The sequence below is a fragment of the Neoarius graeffei genome, chromosome 17 (assembly GCF_027579695.1).
Source record: "Neoarius graeffei isolate fNeoGra1 chromosome 17, fNeoGra1.pri, whole genome shotgun sequence".
NCBI lineage: Eukaryota > Metazoa > Chordata > Actinopteri > Siluriformes > Ariidae > Neoarius > Neoarius graeffei.
In genome coordinates this window covers 38,288,467-38,308,842 of record NC_083585.1, presented here as the reverse complement: position 1 = coordinate 38,308,842, position 20,376 = coordinate 38,288,467, and the positions used below count along the sequence as shown (strand labels likewise).

Sequence of the window (20,376 nt, the reverse complement as noted above, 5' to 3'; positions counted from 1 at the left end):
TTGTGAATACAATATCAGTTTTTGAGATTTGTAAATTATTGCATTCCGTTTTTATTTACAATTTGTACTTTGTCCCAACTTTTTTGGAATCGGGGTTGTATATATAGTAATAACCTTAAGCTTGTTTTTCTTTCTTTGTTACCAGCAAATAAAACTACACTCTGCTCTTGGCTTTTTTTTTTTTTCAATTTCCTCCCCAATTTCATCACGGCCAATTCCCACCTACCATTTGGGTCTCCTATATCATACAAAAGCTACCAATCTGAGAGGGCAAAGGCTATCATATGCTTCCTCAAAGACGTGCACATCTTTCCAGCCTGCCGCTCATGCTGCCTGACACACACTCATGAGCTCGCAAACACCCACGGCTTGTCTGCTGCCGAGATTGATGGGGACAGAGATTGTGCCGCTCCCTGTTCCTTGAGAGAATGGACAATTTTACTATATTGGACTCCCAGCCACAGATGGCTGTAGCAATGTCTGGATTTGAAGACGAGCTCTCTGGGTGAGAGGGCGAATGCTTTTCCACTTGGGAAAACTTTTTACTTGTATTTTTAATGACATTCATTCTGAAGCTGGAAACAAAATGTAAGTAGGGTTTTGAGGGCTTATAGAGTGAAGCTGAGCAAACAGGAGTCATGGTGCCTGATTTAATTTGTGGACTTGTTTATTTCCTCACCTGGACGATGCTGATTCCCTGCAGAGCAGCGATACGACACGGTGTTTGTTGGTTGCCGTTATTACCCAGACCCAGCTGCCCATTACAGTTATAGCCCCAGCCATAGATCTGTCAGGACAAGGCACAACAAAGCACATAATGGCCATCCATCACAGCAAGGGAGAATTATGCAGTTTATTCAGCATAAATCCTTTGATCAGACTGAATTAGATAAAAGCACACCAGAACAAATCAGGTCATTGCTTTGTATTATCATACTATCAATCACACACAAGAGTAATTTAACATGAAACGTGGGCTGTGTCACCTCTCCATTGTCTAGGACAGCCATGGAGCAGAGCTGGCCACAGGCAATGTTCACTACCACCTTGTTCTGCAGGCAGCTGCTGACCCTGCGTGGCGTGGGTTGGTTGGCTGTAGAGCCTGAGCCCACCTGGCCGGAGTTGTTGTAGCCCCAGGCATACACCTGAACATGGAAGGGTAAAAGAAACATTGGCATGGCTGCTGACGTACATTACTAATGATGCAATCATACCGATGGAAGCAGACCCAATGCTAGACTTGGCATAACAATAATATATCTTAAATATAGAAAATCCAATGTCCATAATGATTAAACAGTTCAGTAAATTCAATATTAAACCAACTCTCTAACTCGGAAAATCACCCTGAATTCACAGCTAATAATTCGTACCTCTCCTTCAGTGGTGAGAGCAATGGTGTGATGGGAGCCACAGGCCACCTCAGTCACCCTCTTATTAATGAGGTTGGTGGACACCAGGGCAGGGATCAGGCCATGGTTGGTAGTACCATTCCCCAACTGGCTATAGCCATTGTGACCCCAAGCATACACCTCTCCTTCTGCACAGTAAACGGGAATAGACAGAGTACATTCAGACTGCATATCAATGAAACTGCACAGTAGATTCACAAAGAGCTTCCCATATTTTAGGCCAAGTTTACATTCGACCGTATCTGTCTCGTTTTCTTCGCGGATGCACTGTCCATTTACATTAAACTGCCTGGAAACACCGGGAAACGGGAATCCGCCAGGGTCCACGTATTCAATCTAGATCGTGTCAGCTCCGGTGCTGTGTAAACATTGAGAATACGCGGATACGCTGTGCTGAGCTCTAGCTGGCGTCGTCATTGGACAACGTCACTGTGACATCCACCTTCCTGATTCGCTGGCGTTGGTCATGTGACACGACTGCTGAAAAACGGCGCGGACTTCCGCCTTGTATCACCTTTCATTAAAGAGTATAAAAGTATGAAAATACTGCAAATACTGATGCAAATACTGCCCATTGTGTAGTTATGATTGTCTTTAGGCTTGCCATCCTTCCACTTGCAAGTGGTAAGTGATATGCGCTGGGATCTCTCACACAGCGGCTCAGTCCCGAATCATTGCTCGTGCACTTCACTCGCGCGCTCTGTGAGCTGCGCAGGGCCAGAATGCGCACCCTCCAGAGGCCACTCGCTGTTCAGGGCGGAGTGATTTGGAGCGCAGGATGCCTGCGGAGCCGAGCGTATCCGTGTATTGGTGTTGCTGTGTGCACGCAAATCGTGTATTGGTGTTGCTGTGTGCACACTAATCGTTTTAAAAACGTTAATCTGATGATCTGCTGATACGGTCTAATGTAAACTTGGCCTTAGTCTCATTCACCAGTTGGGAGGTAAACAAGGTCTTGCAGAATCGTGTCAAGAAAAATTTGAGGAGATCACATTTCCAATACATTCAGAAAAATGTTTTTGCTATCCAGACTACTAGTAAAGCTGTGTCAGAGTTTTAATACATCATGATAACGGACTTTAAATGGTATTAGTATAAATACAGAAGTGATTATAGAAAATCGTGCGCACTGATAATCTGAATTTCTCAACCAATTTCTCGATAATCACCTCAAGCAACTTGGCAGCCAATCGCTTCGTCACCTTAAGTGAAGAAGAATTACAAATTATGAAAGAAAATGCCGTTCCTAAAAGCACTAAAAGGTGCTACGAAGTTTGCTCTAAAACTATTCAAAGGTAAGGTGGGATTGTGATTTATTTTATCTATTTCAAAACAAAGTATTTTATGTGACTTAGCATAGATAAGTGACAAGTCTACGTACGTTACATTTGCATGCTGCTTTTGAAGTTTGAAATAAAATTAATTTTTTTTTTTAAATAAACCACGTGTATTTATACTCAAACAATTATCTACCTCAGGTTCAGTGAATATCGGGGAAGAATAACCTTGACTTCATCTTAGTTATTATTCACTGATATTCACTTTGCCTTCGGCAAATAATCGTTAAATAAATCTATAATACGACTTTTCCCAACAAAGCCCTGCATACATTTCCTCTCGCGACACTATATGGCCAAAAGCATGTGGACACCTGACCATCACACCCACACGTAGGCCTTCTTCAAACGTTTGCCACAAAGTTGGGGGCACAACTGTACAGAATGTCTTTGTATGCTGTAGTATTATAATTTCCCTTCACTGGAACCAGAGGTGGACAGTAACGAAGTACATTTACTTGAGTACTGTACTTAAGTACACTTTGAGTATCTGTACTTTACTTGAGTATTATCTTTTTTGGAAACTTATGACTTTAACTTCACTACATTTGAAAGGCAAATATCATACTTTTCACTCCACTACATTTCTGTCAAGGTCCTCATTACTCGTCACTATGAAGCGACTTTGAAAGTGGACATTTTTTTCTCTCCCTTTTCTAAAAGGTGATTGGTTTTTTCCCAGATGACACTGAGACAGCCCATCAGTAAATCACTAGGGTCACGTCACATCCATAGACTGTATAAAATAAAGCTCAATTATTTCTCAACAGCATTATTCGAACACAATCAGTTGATGGCAGAATGGAAGGTGGCGGTTCTTCTGGAGAATGCGTGCACCCATGGCTATAGCTAGAACCGGTGTTTCAGTTTTCTGAAAGGATTAAAGATACATTTCGTTTTAAATGTTTGCTGAAAACGAACCACATCACGGCCTACAAAAACTCGCCATCCAACCTGCGGGAGCATTTCAAGGTATATAAAACGTTTTATTCCAAGAGAAAGCTTGCAACGAAGTTGTCTGTGCTTTTAGAGCTAGTGATAACGTTGCAATAGCCATGCAGTCTGGTTAGTCAAATGACTTTCTATGGATTTGCCCGCCAAGTTGCCATCGCCTTGTCCACGGCTAACGTTTACACATAGCTAGTTAACTTGGACACTGTTAGTTAGCATGTGAAAACAGAGTTATGTGAACATGAACTTATCTGAATTCCTTTCAGAAATGTTTTAGCATAATTTTGCCAAATAAACAGAGTGTAGAAATCTTTCTTTTCTAGTAGCGTTAGCTACCCAATATGATTTCAAGTTTGAAAAGAGTTTGCTAGCATGTCAGGTAGAGTTTCACTGACAAGCTAGCTTAACGTTAAACCACCATGATGGCACAGCATGCGTTCATTTTGTGAGTTCACATTTCTGTCTTTGGTAACAGCGTTAGGTTTTGTAAGCGATGTGGAAATAATACAACAATGCGTTGACAGAAAATGTACTTTTAATACTTAAGTATTTTTAAAAGCAAGTACTTTAACTTAAGTAAAAATTTGACTGGACAGCTTTCACTTGTATTGGAGCAATTTTGACCAGTGGGATCTGTACTTTGACTTAAGTAATGAAGTTGGGTACTTTGTCCACCTCTGACTGGAACTCAAGGCCCCAAACCCATTCCAGCACGACAGTGTGTCTGTGCACAAAGCAAGCACCATGAAGACATCCATATTAATGCTCATGGTTTTGGCATGTGATGTTCAAGTGATGGTCAGGTGTCCACATACTTTTAGCCATATAGTGTATTATAGCACTATATCAACAAATTAGTAGATGGAAATCATAGCAAGTAGCATTCATTAAAGGAAAGTGCATAATGTAAGGTACAAAAGGTTACATTATCTGCTTGCTGGATCGTTTTAAATAAATAAAATCGGCTGCAGCTCGAAGCTATACACAAAAAAAAGAAACCAAAATCTGCTTTGGCTATCTACAATTAACCCAGGTACATAAGTGAGAACAGGGATGACCAGGAAACAGAGAGCCCTGTCTGAAAACTGAGCTCCTGTTTTACCACCATAGACTGGTATGACAACTAACACTGCTGCTACTCAAGCCGTTTGTCAATCTGAGATAGATGTGGCGGTCTGGGCACCTTACAAGGATGCCCCATGGTCAGTTCACATTAGAGCTGTATCAGACACATCCCACTGGATGTGGAGACAGAAGGACAGACCCAGGATCCATATCTCACAGCTAGCTTGGGAACACTTAGGGGAGCTGAAATATATTGGCAGGGTTTCGAGAAGCTGTGGGCGGAACTTCTCAGCCTATTGCCATAGCAACCTTCGAGCAACCCCCACTTGAGGAATTAAGAAGAAAATGAATGAATTAGTTCAGGTCATGTAACTGCCATCTGGCCATGAAGTCACTCTGGTTTTGGCTGACTCTTTTGAAGCACATGGGAAAGAGATTTGCAAGTCTGTAGAGTTGAGCCTCGAAGGTTTCATCATTGTTGACGGATGGTGTAGTCAGTGTCTCATCTCCAGACACTTCAAGTTCCTGAATAACAGACATGCTATTTATCCTCTTTTTGGCTGGCACGGAAGGTCATTATCCACACCGACACCATCAATTTCTATCTGCCCGGGGCTATTCTGTTTCTGCAAGCTGGTTCAAGCTTTCCTTTCCTTCTAGCCTTTTATAAATCCACTGGAATCATTCAACTTTACATTCTGGTTCAAATCGATATGGCCTTGGGACAAACATATTCAACCTCCTTGATCCTCCTACTCTGGGCTTGAGTGTGAGGCACTCAGTGAAAGAGAAGCACTAAAGCAACCAGGGGTTACTTGTAGGCCAAACCCTTACTGCCAAGCTATAATAAAACAATCTCCACAGCTTCTAATCTGGAAACTGTATTTGAAACATGTATTAAATATTTCAAGCAAAAATTCAGTGAGATAAATTTAAAAGTACATTAAATTCATTAGATGCTCTACGCTTAACTGTTTCAAAGGCTCAAGGAACTTCCCAGCATTCCTGTGCCAAAGTTTTTAAGCCTTACCAAGCAAAACGAGAAACACTGTAGAGAGGGGACCTTTCCTTAGGAAAGCCAAGGCGTACTTTCTTGATGCTTCCTCGAATAGGCAGTAATGCCTTTACTATTTTCTGTAGTGTTATGGGGTTTTTTGTTTATTTTCTACTACCTATTATATTTTTATATAGTATTTTTAGAAAGTATTTTTTATATATTTATATAGATTTGATTAGATTTTCTGGATGAAGAGCCAAAATTGTATTTGGAAAGCCGGAAATAACCTTTTTTTTTTTTTTTAAATCAATAAAATTAAATTTAAAAGAGGGGGGGGCTTCAGACACCCAGATCCCATCACTGTCAATATGACTTGGTAAGTTTCTGTAAAATGGTGCATTTGGATTTGTTTGCTGTTTTTCACTACGTTCAGACTGCAACCTGAAACGACCCATATCCGATTTGTTGTGAAATCCGATTTTTTTGTTAGGCCGTTCACATTACCAATTATATGAGACTTGTATGCGATCTCCAATATGAACGGAAAACGACCCAAAAGTGTCCCGTGTTGGTAACTCGCCAGCGCCCCCTATAACGATCCCACAATTCCTTGCACGCTCCACCCGGATGTGATGTAAAGTGGAACTGCTTTAACTGTATCGAGAGCGCCTCGATTCGTCCTCTCGTGTTCTGACTACTGGAGTGGTCGGACGGACTGTAGGCACGCTCGCCTACAGTGTTGAGACTAACCGCTATTGTCTGAGAACAGCCTGTTCAAATTAGTTTCGGCCGAACTTTTGAACGACCCGCTAAGTTTCAGCGATATAGTGGTTTTGATTCTAAACCTTTGCAAAGTTTAACTACAGTCAAGTAGTTTTCCACGCTAAGAGGCATTTGCGGACAGCTTCGCTCCTCTCAGCTTTTTCTCGTCGACGCATCACCGGAGGTTTCTCCTGAAGCACCGTGGGCCAGCTAGGCCTCCATCTCTCTGCTTCGTTAGCCGCGGTTGGACGCAACGCGCCGCTAACCTCCTCTCCTCGGACCGCGACCCTCAGCGCGGACATCGGAGAACGAACTTCCATCGCATTGAGTAGGCACTTGGGCAAATTTTTAATTTGTAGCTTATTCAGATGGTTGTTAGGGTCATGTTTAAGCTTTGAGCTATTTAGCATACCCGCTCAGACACGGAAGGTGTTTTGTTTTTATTGTTTGTTTGTTTTGGTTCTGTTTTTTTTTTTCTTTGAACTTGTTAGACAGGGTATCTTGCATGATATCTTTCCTTAACTCCATTGCTAGCTTCCCTATCTGATTAGCAGCGCAGCGACAAGTTTGTTATTTTAAGCTCCGAGGCTAGACCGCTACAAGGCCTAGTCCTCTCCATTCAACACCTATTACACACATATACACACACACACACACACACTCACTCTCTCTCTCTCTCTCTCGCGTTGAGTTCTTTGCCTAGATAGTCTGTTGGAAATTGTTGTTAAGTGCAGTGTTTGGATCCAGCTGTAGCGTGGTCAGATTCTCCTTAGCAACTTATTGCTAGCTACCTCAGGGTGATACGCTAGCTCGTAGGCTTGTGTTCTCGACTAGGCCTGCAGGCGCCATTTTTCCGACGCCATTTTGATACCTTCCTCATTGAGTTACCTGTGATACGACACCTAGGCACTGACCGCCATTTTGTTTAAGCATTGCCAGAGTGGCTAGTCATTAGCATCTGCCCACAGATACCTACACAAAGCACACATTAGCCACAGAGCTAATCCTTTGTTCTATTTAGCTAACATTCCTTTGTTTTAGCTAACATTCCTTTGTTTTAGCTAACGACAAGCTAGGTCACACACACACACACACGCGCGCATCGGCTTGCCCTAGCCTCACACACACGCACACACAAGGGATTCTTTTCTTTTTCCTTCTATCTCTTTCTCTCTCTTTCCCTCAAATTTATAGTCCAGGTGTAATTGTTCCATTGTTTTGTCTTGTTATTACCTTTGCCGACATTGAATGTATTTTGAGATTATTATTATTATTAGTGAGTAGTAGACAAATAAAAGCTAATAAAATTGAATTGCATTTTACTTGTTCCTGTTGTTTATTCACAAGGTCAACTATTTAGAACTCCTTTTTCCTTCAGAATTTAGCTTTTGTATACAACTGGGTTTCCCATCTAATACAGAGCTACCATTAATCTTGAATGTAACCATTCAAGGTGAGTATTAAGATTAATAATTTAAGATTTTATGAGACTGATCTTTATTTATAAATTGATTAATTTAATTATCAATTATTACATAATTTATAATTTAATTAATCCCAATTCAACCTACATTAAAGTGGTGCCCCGTGTGAGGACTAGTTTAATGACCTTGTGAATTTCTCAACAATAACTTGTAAACTGCTGTATACCCAAAATCAACTGCCAAGGTATAACACAGATGACTTTAATGGTGAATCATTAACAGTGTGTTGATCACAGAACTGAAATTCAGCTGCCAACCACAGTTAGCTGATAAACTGGTTTAATTGATTAGTACCTTAGAGTAATATCTAATCCAAGTACTTAATTAATATTATTAATAATAATTATTATTAACTAATTATTAATTGAGCTAATTAATACAAGTGAAACATTAGTGAAAACAAAGTAGCTAAGAAACCACATCAATTATTTAGCAACTTGGATTGAATTAAATTCTAACCTAATCAATCCCTAGTATTAATTTCCTTTAAGTTAATTAATACATTTCAAACAAAATGTCGCGTTCCCCATCAAGGGAGTCAGAAGGGCCCCTCCTCTCTCTCTTCGACGTTGTAGGCGATTTAGGCCAAGTCCCGGAGGATAGGAGAAATTACTTCTGTGATCTGGACCAAAAGGCTCGCTTTGATGAAATACACATAGCCGTTAGGGAACTTAAGGAGCGTACTATGACTCTCCCAGAAGGGCTACCCAAATTGTTCATGATCTACTATAAGGAAATGGAACATGTGTGTATGACCCTCGAACAAGAGAAAAGAACACTAAAACGACAACTGGCCGAAGCTCAAAGGAGAGCAGAAAGCGCGGAGAGTAGCCTCGTGGGCCTGAGAGCCACACAAGATGAACTAAAGCGCGAAATAGAATACCTCAGAGAAGTAGTGACGCAAGCACGTCGCTCAGATGAGGGATCGGCCAAACCCTCCCAAGAACAGAGTTCCGCTCTGGAGGAGGAAGAACCTGAGCTTAGAACGGTAGATCAGACACCGCACTCAAGCTCAACTCGCGTGAAAGTCGCGCGATCGCCACCTCGTGGCGCTGGGAGTTTTTACTTTACTCCCCACTACACCCCCTCGCGCTTCAATATCGCTGCAGCCTCTAGCTCGCAGAAAACGCCGCGCTACGTACCCTCAGACTCCTCTGACGGAGAGGCCGCCTACAAGCCGAAACGCAGACATAGGCGATATGAGAGCAGCTCAAATAGCGAAGACAGCGAGGACCCCTACGGGTCAAAATCAAAACGCCTCGTCGCAGAACGCAAAACTAGGATCCGCCAAATCGACGTCCTTGCGAAAGACATAGAGCGTTTTGAGCCGGAAAATCATAGACACCGAAGCGTTAATGATTATTTCCGGGAAATCGAGCGTAGCCTCCTGGACCTGCCAGAGGCTACGTCGCATGAAAAGGCCAGACTAGTCTGGAAAACTTTAGGTAGTGGCGTACGAGCATTCGTTGAGACCCTACCGCAGTCAGTCCTCGACGACTACAAGAAAATACGTAAGTACTTGAAAGAGGAATACTCGTTGTACGAGGACGAGACTGCTGCGACGATGGGTGCCATTCTAATCAGACAGAAACGAAGCGAACACCCTCGCGAGTACTACCGTCGACTCCGCGCAGCGTACTTTCAGGGCAGAAGCGAGCCCGGGCTAGAGGAAGATCGCAACTTCAAGTCCCTCTTCCTCCATAACCTTCACCCGTGCATCCGTAACCAAGTAACACTCGCGTGTCGCCAGCGCCCCCATACTATGAGAGAAATACGTCGCACCGCACAACTAACGTGGGAGACGTTCGTCCGACCCACAGACCGCCACGAGGACGATCCCAGAGTCCTCAGTCTATATGAGCAGGAAGGTCAGTCCTTAGGCCTAGAAGGGGGTGAAGCCCCAAACCGCGGGCCCCCTTGGGCGAACCCAAACCCCGGCCACCAGACGTCGAGTCAACCCAAAGGTAACTGGAAAGTTCGACAAGCTGGAGCCAAGGGGGAACAGGGCCCCAACGCCAAAGGGCAAGGTAACCGCAAACCTGGCAGTCACAGCCCTAAATCTCAGAATAGCGGACAGTCAAGGCCCCATCGCAACTCCTCTCGAAGGGAGCGGAGCCCTAAGCTAGCTACCGCTAAACAAGCCAACCAAGAGCCGCTTGGGATGGCAGAACTGAGGGCTGAATTAGCACGGATTAAACAAGCCAACCAAGAGCCGCTTGGGATGGCAGAACTGAGGACCGAATTAGCACGAGTTAAACAACTGCTGAGCAATAAGAACAGGAAGGGTAAGCCGAGCAAGGACAGGGACGAACCGTCAGCATGACTAGGCCGGGACCCATCCCCACCACCACCGCGTGTCTACCTCGTGGGGTGGGGAAAGGACCCCTGCCCAATAGGCAGCGATGAGTTGAAACCACCCCCTCCGTTAGTGAAGCCTGACCCGCAGGATGCACCCCTGACGCAGTTTCTTGGAGATTTGGTTAGGAAAGGCAACGCCAAGCGTATCTATACCCCAGTTGTGGTAGAAGGCAACGTTTCCCTCCAAGCTCTCTTGGATACCGGGTCGGAAATCACCCGGATGTGTTCCAAAGTCTTCGCAGAGGTTTCTGATGCGCGGCGCGCGCAAGGTAGACCCATCGGAACCGGACGTTGTGACGTCAACTTGGTTAGCTTCACCCAGAATCAAGCCCCAGTAACAACCATTGCATGGTTAGAACTCACTTTCCAGGGCATGTCCATCACTCACCCCACTTACATCTGCTCTGTTGGGGTAGAACCGTTCCTCATTGGCCAAGACCTACTAGATAGGCTAGCGCCCCTCATTGACTGTCGTCGTGGGCAACTGTGGGCCCAGGTCGCGTCCCCACAGACCCCAGATCCTCATCGTCATGATCGAGCCCGTTGCGATGAAGTTAGCGTGGATGCTACTCCACCGATAGCTGAGTCAGGGCGGGTCCCCGAGAACCTCGAGACCACTCCGCTCCACCCTGAGCCGAGTCAAGACGTACCAAACTCAACCGACACTCTTCTCAACCGCAACGCGCTTGATGGCCATCCGTCTTTCCTTTGCTTTCTTGGCGAATCTGCCCCAACCAGGTACTACCCCTGGATATCTGGCAACATTGCTGTCAACGGCGTCACGGCACCTGCCGTCAGGTTAGCACTTTGGTCAGAGAAGTCAGCCATCAGCCAAACATGGTTCGACATAGTGCGTCAGAGCACTCCTTCCCCTGTCTTTGTGCAGAAGAGCCACCGGCTACTGTCAGCCGAACAACCCCAGAGCCCCATCAAAGCCACGGGCGTCTGCGCCGTGTCGCTCGCCATCGGTCAGAGAGAATTCCTTCATTTCTTGAGTGTCGTCCCTGGACTTCCTGACCCACTGGTCATTGGGGCAGACATCTTGGTCAGACTGGGAGCCCAACTGGACCTAGTCAACCGGGTCATCTGGACCCAAGCCGACGCTGCTAAGCACCCGTTCCAAGCTGACCCGGAACAAATGCGGTCAGGACAAACGATTCCCCAAGCCTGCCATGTCGCTAGCGAATTTGACATCGTCATTCCCGCTAGGACTGCTGGTTCCCCTCTTAAGCTGGTCATCATGAAAGACCAACAGTTTCGTAGCTCCCAGGCGTTCTTCCAGCCTCTCAGATTCTTCATGGAGCTCGATTTAGCCGTGTGTGGGACTCCGCTGCTTGAAGTGAGTCATCGTTCCGCTTACCTCCTGGTTCAAAACTCCACGCGGGACGCCATCACGATCCCCGCCCGTCGGCCTTTAGGCCTTCTGATAGACCAGGCATTCCATGACTTTGAACTCACCATTCCAGTCATTGGTGAGCTGCGAACGCCGGACACTCATTCCGATCCAGTGGAACCTCCCTGGATCACTCTTCCTTTCCACATGATCCGCGTCGAACCTCACGACACGCTTCGCGATGAGCGCATAGTCATGACCAAAACTGACACCCCGAAACACATGCTGGTGTACGCTCTTGCCACGCAATCGAGCAACGACACCCCTGCAACTGAGGTCGTCGATTCAGCTCTAGGTGAACCGTACCCAGGCTTCGAACGAGAAGTTCAACAACAGCTGGTGAAAGCTGACAGCCTGACCACGGACGCCCAGAGACGACAGCTCCGTGAACTGTTCTACGACTTCAAGGCGATCTGGGCGCGAGATTCTAATGACTGCGGAGTCACGGACATCCACACCGTCCGAATCCCAACAGATCCGAACGCTCCACCGACGTTCGTGCGGCAATACAAAATCCCGTTAGCCGCATACGACTCAATACAAGAAACACTGGACACTCTGCTGGAAAAACAGATCATTCGTGAGTGTAACTCGACTTACAACTCCCCCTTGTGGCCGGTGCTGAAACCGAACGGCAAGTGGCGTCTCACCATTGACTATAGGCAGCTGAACAAGCAAGTGCCCTTGTCAAGATGGCCCATGATCCATCTGGATCAAGAACTTGCCAAGGTGAAGGGTGCAAAGTTCTTCTCCACCGCCGACGTGGCGAGTGGATTCTGGACCATGCGCGTGGATCCAGCTGACCAACACAAGCTGGCCTTTTCCTTTGGGAACCGCCAGCTAACTTTCAACCGATGTCCGTTCGGCTACGCGAACTCCCCCGCTGAATTCAACATCTTCTTGCATAAGGCAATGAGCGATGCCGCAGCTCGTGGCAACTTGATCTATGTCGATGACATCCTCATTAGGTCACAGACTTTTGATGCACACCTCGAAGAGATACGCCATGTTCTGTCTCAGCTGTCCAGAGCAGGAGCGAAGCTCTCTGTCACCAAAGGGCAGTGGTGTCGCACCAAAGTTGAATACGTTGGACTGTGCGTCGGGCCAGATGGCATTGAACCCCAGTCAGGGAGGGTGCGGGCTATCCAAGATATCAAAGCCCCATCCAACGTATCCGAACTCAGGAGCTTCTTAGGGGTCTGCAACTACTCCCGACAGTTCATCGAGGACTACGCGGAGATAGCACGACCGCTCACCGAGCTCCTCCGAAAGGATAAACCCTTCCAGTGGAGTGAGCCTCAAGAACTCGCGTTCAAGAGCATGAAGCAGAAGCTCTGCTCCGCTCCCTGCCTCGCATATCCCGACAAAGACAAACCGTTCTTCTTGGAGGCTAGTTTCTCCACCCACTGCCTGAGCGCTGCACTGTCACAGCAGCATGACAAAGATCGCCGTGTCGTAGCATACGCCAGTCGGCCCCTCAGTGCTGTGGAGTTTAAATTTTCAGACTGCGAAAAAGCCCTGCTGGCCACGGTCTGGGCCGTTGAACACTTTCGCAGTTACATTGGTGGCCAGAAGGTGGTGATAGAGACCAATCATCAACCGGTCTTGTTCTTGAACAGCCAGAGGCTGAGAGAGGGAAGAGTTTCGAACAGTCGCATCGCAGCTTGGATGATGGCACTACAGGGCTACAACGTCGAGGTGAAGTACGCCCAGAACCACAAGATGGCGCTTGGCCGAGGCCTGGCGGAATGCCAGCATTGCGACTGCGAGAATAGTCCGGATCAAACCGAACTAACAACCGTACCTGCTCTCCCCTCCGACCACCACTACTATGACGAGAACGTCTGCAAAGACCTCCCCACCGCTTACATAGATGGATGCTCATTCCATCATGAACGCAAAGTCCAAGCCGGTGTCGGTATCGTATGGGCGAACGGCCCTATACAAGGGAAATACCAACATCGACTCGGGGCTAAGACTAGCCAATATGCGGAGGTAGCAGCCGTGCTCATCGTCCTGCAACAAGCTGCCCGTGAGAACATCAAGCGGTTAGTCCTCTGCTCTGATTCAAATTATGCCAGGCATAGCTTCGTCTCACACTTTCCCTCGTGGAAGGTGAAGGACATGAAAAACGCAAGGGGCAAGGAAGTGAAACACTCCGAACTCTTCCTAGCATGCGATCAACTCGTAACCGAACAGGGAATGTGCGTCTACTGGAAGAAGGTGAAGGGACATTCTCAAGTCCCAGGACCTGACAAAGTCGGTAACGATGAGGCAGATGGCCTCGCCAAAGCGGGAGCCGTAGACGGCCCCCTTTGGGAATTCCAGCCGTCCTGGCTTCCCGAGACGCCACACCATAACGTAACCGCGATTACTCGCCGACAGGCTAGAGCAGGTCAAACTGACGCAGTACCCCAAGCAGGAACAGTGCAACTCGGCCGACTGCCCCAGGATGCCGACCTGGTGTCTATGCAGGAAAGGGATTCCGTGATCCACCAAATCCGTAAGTTCCTTGCGGACCCCGTGGCGTCCCCAATTTCCCCACAAGAGTTGCAACAGTCCCGAGACTTAAATCACCTTCACAATCTCAAAAACGGCTTAAAACTCGAGAAAGGACTCCTGGTGTACACACCACGCAACCAGGGACCTCCCCGGTGGGTCGTGCCCACAGATCATAGGGGGGTCATGTTGCAGTACGCTCACGACAGCCCGTGCGGGGGCCATAGGAACGCTCAGGCGACCTACCAGACACTCCAACAGATTGTCTATTGGCCCTTCATGATTCAGGACGTTACCGAGTATGTCAAAGGGTGCTTGATTTGCTGCCAATTCCGACCAGCCCAACCGTTGAACCGCGCCCCACTGCAAAGCAAAGGCATCTCATTCCCCTGGTCTAATCTCCAGATAGACTGGGTTGGACCGGTGCCGAAATCGGCTCGAGGTAATAAGTACCTCCTGACCGTCACTTGCGCGTTCACAAAGTGGGTGGAATGCTTGCCCGCCCCAAACGAAACCGCAGAGACCACCGCTCTCCTTCTTATGAACCATGTGTTCAGCCGTTGGGGCTTGCCCCTATCCATTGATTCCGACCGAGGTACTCATTTCACCGCAGAGGTCATGAGAGTGTTGTGGGAGATGCTCGGAGTCGAGGCAAAATTCCACATCGCGTATCATCCTCAGTCTTCCGGTCAGGTCGAACGCGCCAACCAAACCATCGTGAGCATGCTTCGCAAGTATGTGAGTCACCATGGCAAAGATTGGGACATCAAACTCCCTCTGGTGCTGATGGCCATTCGGTCCACTCCTCACCGCACCACCGGAGTCACCCCGTTCGAAATGATGACTGGCCGTGAAATGGTTCTTCCCTTACACCTCCTCTACCGACCAGAGGACCTAAGCGTTGCCACTGCGTACACCGCACACCAGTACGTCACCGACTTGCAACGCCACTTGCAGGCCACGTTTGCGTGGGCCCAGGAACACCTCGAAAAGAGTGCGAAAGGACAGAAAGCTTACTACGACAGAAAGGCGACACACCGTGAGTACGAAGTAGGCGACAGAGTCCTATACTTCAATTTCACCAAACCGGTAGGAGTAGCCAGAAAATTCTTACCCCGTTGGTCCGGCCCTTTCGAAATCGTCGGTAAACTGTCCCCCGTCGCCTACCGCATCAAAACTTCGAAGCCCAGCCAGGCGCCTTCGTATAGATGGGTCCATAGCAACCAAATAAAGCTCTTTGAGCAGTCCACACTCCATAGGGGGGTGGACAAACAATAAGTTATAGCCTGCCCAACTTAGTTGCATGCCTCTCAATCCATAAGCGTGCATCTATAAGTAACCACCCTTGTTACCACTCAAATCGGAATAACAAACTCCTGTATGTTGCAGAATGGCCCCTCTCTGGATCCTCGGCATCTTCCTAGTCCTGCAGACCACATTGGCCGGTAACATAGTGGAACCAGGTCCGCCGAGTGGCATTGTTCTCCAAGATGCCCCAGGACTGCTCCTCACCAATTGCCGCGTCCATACCCAGCGCGTGTACACCCGCCTCGATCCTTGGGACGTGTACCGTAAGCATTTTAGATCGCCCACACAAACAAACCTCGAAACCGGGCCTGACTCCGAGATTGGGTCCAACATCGAACACGCCAAGCGTACCACAGTTCACATGCTCGAACAGTTACAGAAGTTCATAGTCACTGAGGAGGAACTCAGCGGCAAAACACGCCCTAAACGGTTCCTCGGAGGACTACTTACTGCTGCATCCGCCATTGGCTCTCTGTTCTCAATGGGCCTCTCTGCCGTTAACACCGTTAGCCTGACCGCGGTCAAACGAGAAATGAACATTCTTAAGGAAGAAATGCCAGAAATCCAGGGTAGACTACTAACTCAACAGGTGGAGCTGCAGGGCCTAGGCAAAACCCTGCAGGGAACCATACTAACCGTTAACATGCATTCTACATTAATCAAGAACACAGTACATGCCGTAGACAGGCTAGCAGCAATCATGAGAAGCGAAGTCAAGTACGTCCGAGTAATCCGAGACCTAATGCAGGACCTGATGAGAGAAGTAAGTAGCTCTCTCAGCACCCTGAGTGGAGGTAAAATCCCACCATATTTGATACCCCTCAGCATGGTTGACAGCATACTCCGATCTACTACCACGACTAACGTTTACTCATCACAGATTCATCTGGCTTATAGTCTTGGCAGTGCTATCCCCATTTTTGTGAACCCTCAAAACCTAGAAATAGGCTTCATCCTCAATCTCCCCGTTATTGAACGGCAAAACATATACAGAATCAAATCTGTCCTTAATGTAGGTTTCTGGAACAACGACGTACACGTACGTTTGCAGACACCTCCCACCATAGCCTATCACGATGACAACCCCTCTATCTACCTCGTCCCTAACTTAGACATGTGCACCTCCACCAAAGATATCCACTGGGTCTGCCCCAGCAATCCCTTTATCCGAGACACCACAGACCGTCTCTGTGGATTGACAAAAGTCCCCGAGCAGAAGTGTGCAGGCAAATTGTCTATTAAAGATGAAGGAATAGGAACTAGAGTAGAAAGAGCTGGTAATCGGTGGCTAATCAACACTCCCCAAACTGAGATTCTGGTATCATATGATCAACATAACACTGCCACTAGAATGAAGATCCCTAACGAAACCTCTCTCCTAAGTGTCCCACTAGGAGCCACTGTTCACGTGGGTGACATCACCCTCCATCACCTTAGCGCTGACCAGTATGAGACCGAGATAGAAATGCCCGATGCCTTCCCAGGTCACGAACTTGAGATAAACTCCACCCTCCAAGCACAACTACTGCTGGAAGGGACCAAAACCGTGCAATTCGATCTTAAGCCCACTGGCATCGCTACCACTTTCTTGAATAACCGCGCAAACCCTTCGTCCGATCAAGGATCTTTAATAAGCCGAATTGCGCTGGGATTTCTAGCTAGCGGTTGGGTTATCACAGTCTTCATAGCCATCACTCTACATAGGTACATACTGACACTACACCGCAAACTGGACAAAACGATCTACGCACCTGAGAAATTAGATCGTGGCATTGTCCGATTCTCCATCAGGCCTAAGGCCTCCACTAACTTTCTTGAAGAGTAGGCTTGCTAACATGCTAACTAACCTCTCTTTTCCATTTTCCTTTATGGAGTTTTGATTATTTTTGTTTGCTGTGTGAAATATTGTATGTAGAAGGTAGTTAAGTAGCCATAGTGTAATTGTTTTCATGTCCAAGTGCCTATGCTTTCATGCCCAAGTGCCTATGCATCTTATGGACTGTATGAAATGAATTGAACTGTTGAACTGTGTCTGAAAGACTTTTCACAGAAAGGACCCTTGGAACTACCTCATTGTGGAACTACCTCATTGTGGAACTACCTCATTGTGGATTACTAGGGACCGTGGGTCGCAGACTAAACACCATGTGCCCATAGGGTATCACTCCTTTCAGCGCCTATGGCCAAGGGGGGAATGTTGGTAACTCGCCAGCGCCCCCTATAACGATCCCACAATTCCTTGCACGCTCCACCCGGATGTGATGTAAAGTGGAACTGCTTTAACTGTATCGAGAGCGCCTCGATTCGTCCTCTCGTGTTCTGACTACTGGAGTGGTCGGACGGACTGTAGGCACGCTCGCCTACAGTGTTGAGACTAACCGCTATTGTCTGAGAACAGCCTGTTCAAATTAGTTTCGGCCGAACTTTTGAACGACCCGCTAAGTTTCAGCGATATAGTGGTTTTGATTCTAAACCTTTGCAAAGTTTAACTACAGTCAAGTAGTTTTCCACGCTAAGAGGCATTTGCGGACAGCTTCGCTCCTCTCAGCTTTTTCTCGTCGACGCATCACCGGAGGTTTCTCCTGAAGCACCGTGGGCCAGCTAGGCCTCCATCTCTCTGCTTCGTTAGCCGCGGTTGGACGCAACACGCCGCTAACCTCCTCTCCTCGGACCGCGACCCTCAGCGCGGACATCGGAGAACGAACTTCCATCGCATTGAGTAGGCACTTGGGCAAATTTTTAATTTGTAGCTTATTCAGATGGTTGTTAGGGTCATGTTTAAGCTTTGAGCTATTTAGCATACCCGCTCAGACACGGAAGGTGTTTTGTTTTTATTGTTTGTTTGTTTTATTGTTTGTTTTGGTTCTGTTTTTTTTTTTTCTTTGAACTTGTTAGACAGGGTATCTTGCATGATATCTTTCCTTAACTCCATTGCTAGCTTCCCTATCTGATTAGCAGCGCAGCGACAAGTTTGTTATTTTAAGCTCCGAGGCTAGACCGCTACAAGGCCTAGTCCTCTCCATTCAACACCTATTACACACATATACACACACACACACACACTCTCTCTCTCTCTCTCTCTCGCGTTGAGTTCTTTGCCTAGATAGTCTGTTGGAAATTGTTGTTAAGTGCAGTGTTTGGATCCAGCTGTAGCGTGGTCAGATTCTCCTTAGCAACTTATTGCTAGCTACCTCAGGGTGATACGCTAGCTCGTAGGCTTGTGTTCTCGACTAGGCCTGCAGGCGCCATTTTTCCGACGCCATTTTGATACCTTCCTCATTGAGTTACCTGTGATACGACACCTAGGCACTGACCGCCATTTTGTTTAAGCATTGCCAGAGTGGCTAGTCATTAGCATCTGCCCACAGATACCTACACAAAGCACACATTAGCCACAGAGCTAATCCTTTGTTCTATTTAGCTAACATTCCTTTGTTTTAGCTAACATTCCTTTGTTTTAGCTAACGACAAGCTAGGTCACACACACACACACACACGCGCATCGGCTTGCCCTAGCCTCACACACACGCACACACAAGGGATTCTTTTCTTTTTCCTTCTATCTCTTTCTCTCTCTTTCCCTCAAATTTATAGTCCAGGTGTAATTGTTCCATTGTTTTGTCTTGTTATTACCTTTGCCGACATTGAATGTATTTTGAGATTATTATTATTATTAGTGAGTAGTAGACAAATAAAAGCTAATAAAATTGAATTGCATTTTACTTGTTCCTGTTGTTTATTCACAAGGTCAACTATTTAGAACTCCTTTTTCCTTCAGAATTTAGCTTTTGTATACAACTGGGTTTCCCATCTAATACAGAGCTACCATTAATCTTGAATGTAACCATTCACGGTGAGTATTAAGATTAATAATTTAAGATTTTATGAGACTGATCTTTATTTATAAATTGATTAATTTAATTATCAATTATTACATAATTTATAATTTAATTAATCCCAATTCAACCTACACCCGCATGCGCAAATTGACACGTAATAAGCACATCTACGTAATACGTAAACAAAAAAAAAAAAAGCGCACTCTTCATGTTTAATGATTTCTTTTTTTTTGTTTGTTTAATTATCTGGTTAGTGTTAAAGTGTGAGGTCTCGTGTGTGTTTTTGTTTCTGAACTGAAATGAAAACGTGTAGCCTGGTAACGAGGGTTGACTCCGAAATGTCTCTCTAATTTCTATATAAGTGCACTACATGTTACTAGGAAGTAATGGATTTTTAAACTCTATATAGTGCACTCGAGCTTCAGTAGGCAGTCATTTGGGATACGGCCGCTGTATTACCAAACTCTTAATTCAGGCTTAATAATTTGCACATATTTATTTTGTCATATTAATAAACTTTTTCTACATTTTTATAAATATTTAGATTGTTTATAGCCAGCTGAATTCTGCAACTTCTCTCAGCACTGGCTCAAGGTGCAGAAACACCAGTGCAGTTTGTGATGGAGATGAGGCGAGACCTGGCGATGTGGTTTTTGTGGCGGCGGCTAATGAGACCGAAGGTGTCAAATTACTGGAAATTTCCAGAACAATTTTATAATCTTGTAATACAGGATGGTTTAAGTTATAAATCAGTTATAGAAACTGTTTTATTTAATCAGGCTAACAGATCAACATCCAGGTCCCTACCAAATCCACCATTAGCTTGATCAATTCTATAAAAGTCTATTTAAATTCTGAAAACTGTACAAATGTTGTTGTTTTCCACCAAAGAGGCGGGATTAGCCAACGCAGAATAGTGACGTTTGTCTCTTGTTGATGACGTGTAGGTCGCATGAATGCGACCTGTCCGG

The 20,376-nt window shown here is 46.2% G+C and overlaps 1 protein-coding gene across 6 annotated transcripts in view; it reads right to left on the bottom strand.

The window, feature by feature from the left end:
- Window positions 1–20,376, bottom strand: part of rcbtb2 (regulator of chromosome condensation (RCC1) and BTB (POZ) domain containing protein 2) — a 134,670-nt gene that overhangs the window by 103,246 nt on the left and 11,048 nt on the right. For all 6 annotated transcript variants that reach the window (XM_060944166.1, XM_060944168.1, XM_060944163.1 and 3 more), the window contains exons 4-6: window positions 1,374–1,540; window positions 987–1,145; window positions 680–787 (exon numbers count right to left, since the gene is read on the bottom strand). In XM_060944166.1, the coding sequence (XP_060800149.1) occupies window positions 680–787; window positions 987–1,145; window positions 1,374–1,540 (434 nt within the window). The remainder of the gene's footprint in view (window positions 1–679; window positions 788–986; window positions 1,146–1,373; window positions 1,541–20,376) is intronic.